This window comes from Cervus canadensis, chromosome X (assembly GCF_019320065.1).
Source record: "Cervus canadensis isolate Bull #8, Minnesota chromosome X, ASM1932006v1, whole genome shotgun sequence".
NCBI lineage: Eukaryota > Metazoa > Chordata > Mammalia > Artiodactyla > Cervidae > Cervus > Cervus canadensis.
The window spans coordinates 125,183,033-125,195,375 of record NC_057419.1 but is presented as its reverse complement, the minus strand read 5'-3'; the positions used below and the strand labels follow the sequence as shown (position 1 = coordinate 125,195,375).

Below are 12,343 nucleotides of genomic sequence, written 5' to 3'. Positions count from 1 at the left end.
TGATGTTTTGAAATTTTAATTCCTAAGCATTTTTATGTTAGTTCTTTCTTCTTATACTCTTAATCTCTTAGTGAGAAAGTAGAGAAATTAGGAATTTTTCAAGTTTGTTATTGCATTATATATATTTTCCTATTTTGTCAGTTTTTGTTTTAAGAGTTTTTTGATGAGGGGTTTTCAGCCAACATTTATTAAATGAATGACATTTTACAGATGAGGAAACTGAGGCATAGAGAGCTTAGGAAACTTGTCCAAGTTTGCTAAACTTTACTTTTACTAAAACTTTACCTTTAGTAAACAGTGGAGGCAAACTATGAACCCCAGTGATCTAATTCCAGAACCCACCCTCTAACTTGAATATTCTCTATTTCTGTTCTATTACATGAAATGAAAGACAATCTAACTTACTCCTGACACTTTCTTTGTGCATTAGGCAAGGAGAATGACAGGAAAGATCTTATGAAAACTGTTCTACTTAGCATGCTCTCATCTTCTTTCTCCAGCTTGTTCTGTGGCAGAGTTAGTGACTCACCAATCCTCACCATAATGGTGGCTCATCAGCTTTCATTTTCAAAACTCTCTAGGTATTGGTAATGAAAGAAGAGATTTTATTTTTAGCTTCAATTTGGTTTTCCCTGACTTGAAAATGATAATATATAGTCAGTTTTTAAATTTAACTTTTTAGGATATTTTTGTATTTTTAACAGTTTTATTGAAGTATAACTGACATACAATAAAGTTCATATAAGTAAAGTATACAGTTTGATGAATTTTGACATATGCATATACCGTGAAATCATTACCATAGTCAGGATAATGAACATGTCCATTACCCCCAAAAGTTTCCTTGATCCCTTTGCAATCCTCTAGTCAACCACTAAAAGCTGTTTTCTGTTATTATAGCTTAGTTTGCATTTTCCATCTGGAGTTATATATAACTGGAATGATAAAATACGTACAAATTTTTTTCTGGCTTCTTTTGCTCAGTGTAGCTATTCTAAGACTCATCAATGTTGCATGTATAAATAGGTCATTCCTTTTTAGTGTTGTGTAGTATTTTATTATATGAATATATCACAGTTTGTCAGTCCATTGACCCATTTGTTGATGGCCATTTGTATTGTTTACAGTTTTAGGGACTACTATAAATAAGACTGTTATGAACATTTATGTACCAGTCTTTGGATATATACATTCTTTAATTTTGGGTAGGCACATGAAAGTGGAATGGCTAGAACATATGGGAGGTATATGCTTAACATTAAGAGTATAAAACTTTTCCAAAGTGGTTATATCATTTTACATTCCTGTCAGCAGCGTAGGAGAGTTCCAGTTCCTCCACATCCTCAGTAATATTCAATATGGTCAGTGTTTTTTTTAATTTATTCATTTTAATAGGTATGTATGGTTTGTCAGTGTGGTTTTAGTTTCCATTTTCCTGAAGACTGATGATGTTGATCATTTTTTCAAGGTCTTATTTTCCATTTGTATGACTTTTATGAAGTGTCTGTTCCAATCTTTTGTCTATCTTTTGAGTTGTTTTCTTATTGAGTTTGAGATTTCTTTATAAATTATAGATAAAGTCCTTTATCAGATACAATATATGATTTACAAATACTGTATCCCAGCCTTTGCCTTGTCTTTTCATTCTCATAGTATCTTTCAAAGAGCAAAAATTTTAAATCTTTTGTAATAAAATTTGTCATTTAAAAAAATTGATTGTATTTTTGGTGTCAAACCAAAGAAATCTTTGCATAACTTAAGGTCACAAAGATTTTCTCCTATATTTATTTCTAGAATTTTTATGGTCTTAATTTTTACATTTAGGTCTATAATCAAATTTTAGTTAATTTTTATATATGTTGAAAGGTATGGATTGAAGTTATCTTTTTTTTAGGCCTGGGCACATACATTGTCTTTTATTTTTAAAAAAATATTTAATATATCATAAAATTCACCCTTTTAAAGTGTTTAATTCAATGGTTTTTAGTATAGTCACAGAGTTGGACAGCAAACTATTAATAAGGGTAGAATATTTTTATCACCCCAAAAGAAACCTCTTAGCTGTTAGCAGTCCCTCCCCTTTTTTATCTGTATGAATTTGCCTATTCTTGACATTACATATTAATAATGTCATTTGATATGGGGTCTTTTGTGTGTGGCTTCTTTCATTTAGCATAATGCTTTCAAGGTTTATTATCCATGTTGTAGCATAAAGCAGTACAGACACACAAAGGTTTATTGCACTTCACTTTATTGTGCATCACAAATACAGCATTTTTTATGAATTCAAGTTTTGTGACAACCCTGCACTGTCAGGTGATGATTAGTATCTTTTAGTAACAAGATATTTTTTAATTAAGTTTTTTTAAAAGGTGTACTGTTATAGCACACTAAGAGACTATAGTATAAATATAACTTTTATATACATTAGGAAACAAAAATTCATGTGACTTACTTTTATGGCAATATTTGCTTTATTTTGGTGGTCTAGAACTGGAGTCTCAATATCTCTGAGGCATGATTGTACTTCATTTTTTTGGGCTGAGTAAGAGTCCATTGTATGTATGTACCACATTTTGTTCACCATCTATCAGTTGATGGATATTTGGGCTGTTTCCACTCATTGTTTATTATGAATAATGCTACTGTGAACATTCATGAGCATGTTTTTGTTTGAATGCTTGTTTTAATTCTCTTAGTTAACAAGGTTATATGATAGGTTAAATGGTTGCTCTATGCTGGGTTATATGGTAACTCTGTTTATCTTTTTGCAGAACTGCTATTTTCCAGTTTACATTCACAGAAGCAATGTATATGGGTTCTAATTTCTCTGCATCCTCACCAATTATTATTGTCTACCTTTTTGATTCTAGTCATCCTACTAGGTCTGAAGTGGTCTCATTGTGGTTTTGATTAGCTTTTCCTTAATGGCTAATGATGTTGGTCATCTTTTTGTGTGCCTGTTAACTATTTGTATATATTCTTTGGAGAAATGTCTTTTCAAATCCTGTGCTCATTTGTTAATTGAATTAGTCACCTTTTATTATTTCTTTATATATTCCGGATACAAGTTCCTTATGAGATACATGATTTTAGTTTGCTGAGAGTTCTTACTAGGAATGAATGTTGAATTTTGTCAAGTGCTTTTTCTACATCTACTGAGTTAACTTTTTTTTTTTCCTTTCACAGCATTGTTAATTACATTGGTTGATTTTCAGGTATTAACTCAAACCTGGACTCCTGGGATAAACTCCACTTGGTCATGATGGATTTTGTTGTTGTTGCTATTTTTATGTTGTTGGATTCAATTTGTTAAAATTTTGTTTAGCCCTTTTGCATCTATATCAATAGGGTTATTGTTCGTTAGTTTTCTTTCTTTTAAAGTTTTTGTCTGGTTTTGGTGTCAAGGTAATGCTGACCTCATGGAACATGTTAGGAAGTATTCCCTGCTTGTCACTTTTATTGAATATTATGGATAGAATTAATATTATTTATTCATTAAATATTTAGTCACATTCATTATTGAACCTTGAACCCATCTAGGCAGGGGTTTCCTTTTTAGGAAAAATTTTAACTACAATTTCTTTAATAAATATAAGGCTATTTAATTTTCTATTTCTTCTTGTATGAGCTTTGATATATGGTGTCTTTCAAAGAATTTGTCCTTTTCATCTAGTTTGTCAAACTTGTTGCTATAATGTTGTTTATAATGTCCCCTTTGTTATCATTTTAGTATTTGTAGACTCTCTTTGTGGCATCACTTCTTTTATTCCTGATATTGGTAATTCATGTATTTTTCTCTCTTTTTCCTGATTAATCTAGCTAGGGATTTTGTGAAATAAAAAAAAAATTTCAGTGAACTAACGTTGGTTTTATTGAATTTTTTCACTATTATTTTCTGTTTTTAAATTTATTGGTTTCCTCTCTCATCTCCATTATTTCCTTCTTTCTGCTTACCATTGGTTTAATTTGCTCTGCTTTTTCTAGTTTCTAAGGTGGGAGCTGATGCCATTGATTTGAAACTTTTTTTAGTTTCTGATATATGTTGGTGATTTTTTGAATAAACAAGCAAAATATTAGGAGGGCAATAAATGTTGCAGTGAAAATGGAGTGAGACGATAGTTTTGGAGAACTATTTTGATAAATGGGATAGTATCAGTAGTATTTGATGACTGAATTATGGGAATAAGGAAGAAAGACAATTATGATTCCCAGGTTTATGTTGAGAGAGACTAAATAGTGTATTACTGACTGAGATATAGAATACAGACAGAAAAGTTAATTTAGTAAGGAAGTAGTTCTGTTGTGGACATATTGATTTTGATATGTCTGTTGGACATCATTTGGCTGTATCAAGTTGACGTTTGTATCTGGAGCTCAGTAGAGAGATCTTGGCAGGAAATAAAGATTTGAAAATTATCAGGATGGAAGATATAGTTGTTACTCTTTGGGGTTAGGGGCCTTATCTTGCCAAAGTTTCCAATGTTTCAAGAAACACTGGATTAAAAAAAGTAATGTTTCCAGATTTGTAAAACACTATGCTAGCCAACTAAAACAAATCATGGACCATATGGGACCTATAGATGTTCTGTTTGCTGCCTACTCTATCCACTACTAGCTTATTTTCCTGAGATGAGTGGGTGTTCCAACTGAAGCAGTAGATTGTATCATTTCTTTAAAAAATGCTACCAAATTTATTTGATGCTGTGCACATTCATGCAAATCTTCAATTAAAATCCTTGTGATTTTGATGAGGGTTTGAGAAACTCCGGGAGTTGGTGATGGACAGGGAGGCCTGGCGTGCTGCAATTCATGGGGTCGCAAAGAGTCGGCCACGACTGAGCGACTGAACTGAACTGAGAATACCAAAGAGAGGATACAGTACAGAAAGAGAAGAGGGTGAAGACAGAACCCTTGGAAACGTTAAGAATGTTAAAAGAGGATCACTGAAGGCTAATGAAACCTAATGCAAAGTTGTCTCTAAACCCTCTTTCTCATAGAATTGTGAAGAAATAGCATATATAATGACTTAGAAGAGAAGACAGTTGTTATTTATCAAATTCTAGACTATTTGAACTAAGAAGCAATACAACATCACTAGAAGCTGGAGAGAAGTCACCTTTTGACAAAAAAAGTACTGAAGTGCTATATACATCACAGACCATGGAACCTAAGAACTGGTAGAAGGAACCAGAGTGGCTAGTTTTGTATAGGACTGAACAGGTTACAAAATGCTTAAAATGTTTCCATATATAGATTCTTCTATTTGTTTCTCACACAGTTCCATTTTCAGGATGAAAAAACAGTATCCCAGGGAATTTTAGTACCTTTAGTACTCTATATGGCCCTTAGATCTCTTGGCTGGAAACATAGTGCTCTTTCTGCTCTAGCACAAGGGCTTAGGGAACATCTAGCACCACTGTCTCACTTAAAAATATTTTCTTATTGTGTAGATCAGATCAACCTCAGATAAAAATGCAACCCATAAAATAGAGTTCTATACCATAAAAATCTATTGAAGCAGACATCTTAAAGTTTATTTCATTAGAATTGTATAATTTTTACCTAGAGTTTTATAAAAAGCATGATTTAAAAACCCAGTTCTGACTTATTGAGGCTTTGCTGTACTATTAAAAAGCAAATGTTTAAATATCACTTGTTTTGTTTTTTTCAGGAAAGACTCTGTTTGCCTCATCATATTTTGGAAGAAAGAGGTCTTGTGAAAGTTGGTGTCACAGTTCAGGCTCTTCTTGAATTACCTACAAGCAAGGCATCTCAGCTTTCTACAGCTTGACATAACATGTAAAAATCCTAAATGTCTAGTTTCATTTATTTGAAGTGATTTCAGATATCTCAAATTTATGAATAAGGATGTCTAGTCAAAAATAATTTTATTATTCAAGCCTTAGATTTAAGAAAAATCATGTTAAAACATCAAAATTCAATTTTGAATTGCCCAAACTTCTTTTGAGGGAAAACTTAGACTCAATTTACTAAGAGTTACAAACTCTTACAAAAAACTCAATTTACTAAGAGTTTTTGGTAAATTCAAATTCTCTTTTTACTAAGTTAGCTAATAATCTTGATTATTTTTCAATAATCAGATTAATACTAAGTTTAAAATGTGATTTCAATTTAATAATCACATTAGGTTTAATTTTTTTATCATAGGTAAACATCTGGACAAGGTAATCATTTTTTTACCAATTTAAAACTAATTCTATATTTGAGTTATTTAATATACTTGTGATTCTAGTTTATACATAATTTCTTCAGTCTTTGGTCTTAGTTTTATAGAAAAAAAGTGAGTAGAAATTACAGAACTCTGGCTTTATATTGAATTCTTTTAGTATTATAGGTTGGTGCCAAAATATTTTCAGTTGTACTGTAGATTGTTTACATGTGAAGTGCCTGTGTAATTGATGACTCTCATATAGTCTTAAGAATTTTTGGAATTTTTTTTAATGTATCAATGGAATTTTAAAATATTTCAGTAGATTTTGTAAGTTCAGTAATATGTGAGGGTAAATGTGCCTCACATTGTGACATTTGTGTTTCTTTATTTAGTCCATTGCAGTTTTCTTAAACTGGTTATTTCATGTTGTCAGAAAAACGATGTTAATATGCTTAATTTATGCTATTTAATTTTGCAAAACTTAATCATCTTTTGAAATGTATTATTTGAAGAGTATTTTATTTCTGTATTGAAAATGTTACACAAAGCAGTAAGGTTTTTGAGAACTAGCAGAGTATTTAATTATCAAGGACATTTTGATAAAACTGCCAAAGTTTGGGTTTATGTCTTGACTTTCAGAAACGTTACTACATCAGTATGCTGCCTTTGGTTATATTCAGATTCATAGAGCAGCAGTTGAGGAATAGGTTTTTATTAGAAAATATGTCCATTTGTGGATCCTGTAAATCTTAACTGATCCTCAATTAACATGATGAAATAATATAGACCACTCTAAATCTTTTCATAAGCATACTATTATATAAAGTCCTTGTTTAATTTAAGGATGGATAAACTTACATTGGTAGTAGTGCAGGAATTTTTCAAAAACATTACTGTAATGAATAACTCAGTTTCCTATAGAAAAACTTAACTATAATTACTTTTGTAGTAGTCAAGCAAGTATCATATCTTAAGTATGTGATTATTTGCACTTGTTACCTCTTAATATGGATGCAACTTATTAGAAATTTTGGCTTGGGTGTTTTGATGATATATATAAAAGGTAAAAACTATTGTGCCAAGTGATATAATAAGGATTGGTTTTAGAGCAACTCTACTTTTTTTGATCAGTTGGCATGAAGCCATATAATTAAGTTTTGGCTTTAGGAAACAGATGTGTTCTTTACATTTCCCAAGGGTCAAATCAAAGCTTTTAAAGAATTAAAGCTTTTTATGACTAAAAGTTTTAAAAATTAAATTATTGGTAATTTATTACTTTAAATATTTGAGCTAATTAGTTATTTTTCAGTTGGATCTAAAATAAGTTGTTGACAAAAATCTCTCTCTCTAGTGAAACTTGGGTAATAAAGTAAGAAATTACAAATATGTACCTTAGTTATTAGTTTTTAATGTAAAAATTTGACAGTGTTACAAATAAAGTGATCATTAAAAAGCTACAGCAATCATTCATACTGCTTTCATAGTTATGCTGTAAAATTCCTCCTGTTAATTAATCTAGATGTTAATTATTTTACAAGTATTTTCATGTTTTGTATCATTGAAATATTAGCAAAATTATAGGCCATTTCCTTATTGCATTTCACTTACTTGTCAATTAATTATTACTTTAAAGAGAAAATACACCAGAACCTCTATAACATTCTTTATTGCAAAGCAAAGTTCCATTTAAGATGGGTCTATCTGAGGTCCATACCATGGCAGTTTTATTTACTGAGTGACAAAAAGGAACACTTCTCTGGCAGTTTCACAGCATAGTACCCAAGCAAACATTATACAAAGTCTCTGATGTATTTCTTTTAGTAGTTTTTGAGTAAGTGTAAAATTTATTCAAAATAGTTTTTATGGTTATTATATATTTACTTCACCAGTTATTGAGTAAGGAATGATTATCATTATTTGAATTGGATTGTGATTTGAAGAATGTTAAGTAATCAGACTAAAATATTTTCTTAGGCCCTAAAACATACAGTAGATAGCTTACTTCCTGCTAAATTTTATTCCTATATGGCACAAGAAAGAAGTGATGTTGGATATGTTAGAACTGAAATAAGGAGTAAAAACACATTACCATTTGTTTAATAATTATCTTTACAGAAGTGCTAGTTTATTGACTTTTCTAACTGAATTTTTTGAATTCAGAAATGTTTGTATTGGTCACAGATCTATCATGATTGATTTTCTGATGCATTTAAAAATAAATGGAACACTAAATGTATATTACCAATGCAAACTGTGTATAAAGTTGAACAAAAAAATTAAAGTCTGAGATTTCTTTTTTCCCTTTCTACCTCTTCTCTTAATATCACAGCATCCAGTTTCTATAGGTATTTTATATCTTGTGTCTGTGTTCTCTAGTATGGAAAAATAGACTTTGAGAGGATATTCAAAGTAAGTTTAGTCTAGATTTTCTGTACATCATGGTATTTTTAGTAGGCAATGTTTTCATTAAAAAAAAAATGGTTTCTTCAGATATCTTTACAAAATGATGTCATCCTAATCCTGTACGGGACTCTGCGCTTCCTGTCATTCAAAGTTAGAAATAAAGTTATTTGTACTGTGCTCTATTAGTATGCATCAAGTAGCTACCTAAATAAATAAGAAATGTATTATGTACATGTATAAATACATGGAAAAAATAGATTTTTCAGTTAGCAAGTTGAATTTTCTAAAACTTTCTTTAGATATCTCAGTCACTTCTAATTCAGAGAAATACAAAGTAATGTATAATTTATAAAGTAGTAATTGAAATTATACCCTAGGGCTATGATTCTTTTTCATTATATAAGCTTTAGGTATACAGCATTATAATTCAAATGTATACATATACTACAAAGTGATCACCATCACAAAGCTAGTTCCATCCATCACTATACAGTTTACCTACTTCAGCTGTATTGCCTTTCCCCCACCCCCTTACCCTCTGATAAACTACTAATCTGATCTTGAAATCTTATCAGTTTGTTTTTGTTTTATTTCTTTTAGATTTCACTTGGCATAATACATTCAAGGTCCATCCTTGTTGTGTAAATGGCAGAATTTCATTCTTTTTTATGGCTGAGTAGATTTTGTTGTGTATATAAACCATATTTTTATTCATCCATCAGTGGATGCTTAGTTTATTTCCATATCTTGATTATTGTAAATAATGCTGCAGTTAACATAGGGGTGCATATATTTTTTTAAATTAATGTTTTGTGTTCTTTAGATAAATACCCAGAAGTGGAATAGCTGGGTCATATGGTAGTTATAGTCTTGATTTTTTGAGGAATTTCTCTGCTGTTTTCCATAGCGGCTCTATCAATTTACTACCCCACCAACAATGTACAATCCCTTTTCTCCACATCCTTGCCAATACTTATTATTTCTTGCCTTTTAAATAATAGCCATTCTTACAGACAGGTGATATCTCATTTTGGTTTTGATATGCGTTTCCCTAATAATTAGTGATGTTGAACATCTTTTCATGTACTTGTTGGTTATCTGTATGTCTTTGGAAAAATGTCTATTTAGATCCTCTTCATATTTTTAATCAGTTTTTTTTGTTATTGTTGAGTTGTATGAGTTCTTTATTTTGAATATTAACCCTTTATCAGATATGTGATTTGCAAATATCTTCCCCCATTAGGAGGTTGCCATTTTATTTTGATTATGATTTCCTTTGTTGTGTGGAAGCTTTTTAGTTTGATGTAGTCTCATTTGTTTATTTTTACTTTTGTTTCCCTTGAGTCAGATCAGCAAAAACATTTGTAAGACTGATGTCAATGAGGTTGCCACCTATTAAAATTTAATTGTTTTTCATGCTCATATTTTGAAAGTTTGATTTTTGAAATTTACCTCTCAGTACTACATTTGTCATTGACTATTCATTTCCGCTAGTTGGTTCTGACAGTCATATTTCTTTAAAAAATAGTTATATTTATTTTGAATGATTGTATGCTACATTTTCGTGGAGAAAATTGATAAATCCATTCCATAGATTTGTAAAATAGTCTATGTAAAAAACAATGTATTTCATTAAATTTTATATTTTTTAAAATAATTTATTTCTAAAGCAGTTAACTCTGAAATCTTTCTCTGTGTTTTAGAATATTTCACATTAGCTTAAATATAATGCTTTTATGTTTATGGTCCTGTTGCAGATAAATCATTAATATTACTCAGAAGCTCTGGTAATTTTGGCCTATGAAAATGTTAATCAAAAGTATTTTTTAAAACAAATTATAAAGTAGCAGGAAAATTTTCACTATTTGCTGTACTTGTTTCTAGGTACTTTTGATGTTATTTGAAAATTAGCTGGTAAGATTTATATCAGTTGTTTAGTTGCTAAGTCGTGTCTGACATTTTGCAACCCTGCCAGCTTCCTCTGTCCATGGAATTTTCCAGGCAAAATTACTGAAGTGGGTTGCCATTTCCTTCTCCAGGGGATGTTTCCAACCCAGGATCAAACCCGTGTCTCCTACATTGTCAGGCGAATTTTTTACCACTGAACCACCAGGGAAGCCCCATGCGTAGTTCATCGATGGCTCCAATCTATATATTCACAGTCAAAAGTTTTTCATTATTTTCTGTAAAATTCTTACATAGTTATTAAGTCTTCAATTTTGTGAAAATAGACAGTTAAGTAATAGTTAAAAGGAAGCCATTTCTGTTTTTTAAAGAGCATTTTTGAGAGGTGGAGAGAGAACGGAGAGAAGAAAGGACAATTTGGAGATATTTAGAAAATTGATAAATTGGAATCTTGGAGAGGTAAGGCTTTAAGAGGGATAAACTGTACTTTGTTCTGCATTTGTTGCAAAAATATCAATTTTTTGAAAAGTAAAAATGTTATTATGACTCTTCATCTTTCTTCAGGTTGGCATAGCAATTTGTGGGCTTTTATTACACTGTGTACATTTTTATTAAATTTATTTACTTTCTTTAAAAATCAGCTGAAATTTTGGTTGAGATTACATTGAATTTAAATATTAATGTGGAGACAATTGATATATTTATAATAGGTCTTCCCATTCAAGAGCATGGAATGTATCTCTATTCAGCTCAACTGTTTCCTATATTAGAGTTAATAATTTTCTCCATAAAGGCATTAGGCCTTCCTGATTAAGTTAATGCCTAAGTTTTTTTTATTTGGATGCAATTGTGAATGGTATATTTTAAATTCTATTAATTGATTGTTGCTGGCATAAGAAAATGCTATTGATTTCGTATCTGGAAGTCTTGCTTAACTCTTCATAGTTTTAATGATTTGCTAATTCTACACATTCTTCTATGCAAATGATCATATAATTTTCAAATAATGATAGTTTTAAGGTCTTCCTTCTAATCCCTAAACTTCTTTATATTTTATGTATTTTTATAACATTGTCCAGGACCTGCAATACTATGTTAAACTGCAGTGATAGCTGGCTGCTTTGTATTCATTTTGGTTTTAATGGAAATATAGCTAATGTTATTCCATTAAGTATAATATTTTCTATAAGTTTTTGAGCATTTATCAAGTACCCAGCTTACATGGCTTTTAAAAATAATCATAAATAGAAGTTGAACCTTACCAAATATATTTCTGCATCAATTGTAATTTAATCCAATAGTCTATTTATGCAAAGATTTCTATTAACAGATTTTCTGATGTTGACTCAACTTTGTATTCATAGGATAACTATTTCTTTATAATGATTTTTTTAAACCTCATATTTTATTTGGCTGGCCTTATGGTTATGTGCACCTGCTCTCATTACTGTAGTGTAATGCGTATTTCAAGGAGATGCAGACTAGAGACAAAACCAAAACATAAACCTCTTCTTTTCCTAAGTGTTCCCCTCATTGCTGCCTCCAACTAACCTTTGCACAGACTTCAGCCCCCTGTCACACCTTCACAGGGTGTTTTCAGGGATTTGTTAAAATTAGTTATTTGGGTCTATGTTTATCTGTATAGTTTCTTGAAAATTAATGGGGAAAAAAGCTAGTAATCTTGCTAGTTTTCCATCATTGACAGGACCTTTGGAAGTCTTGTTTAGGTATTTTATGTATGAACTACTATTAAACCAAAGTCCCCTCTTTTGTATTTGTACAGTTTAGTTTTTGAACCTTTACATTTCTTCTCAATACATTTTATCTTGTTATTTGTCAAACCTTTCCAAAATATTTTTT

General features: G+C 30.5%; 1 protein-coding gene across 4 annotated transcripts in view; it reads left to right on the top strand.

Moving 5' to 3' along the window:
- LRCH2 (leucine rich repeats and calponin homology domain containing 2) overlaps positions 1–9,401 on the top strand; it is a 105,307-nt gene extending 95,906 nt beyond the window's left edge. For all 4 annotated transcript variants that reach the window (XM_043459092.1, XM_043459091.1, XM_043459089.1 and 1 more), the window contains one exon: positions 5,675–9,401. In XM_043459092.1, the coding sequence (XP_043315027.1) occupies positions 5,675–5,794 (120 nt within the window). In that variant the 3' untranslated portion in view covers positions 5,795–9,401. The remainder of the gene's footprint in view (positions 1–5,674) is intronic.
- Positions 9,402–12,343: the final 2,942 nt, after the last annotated feature.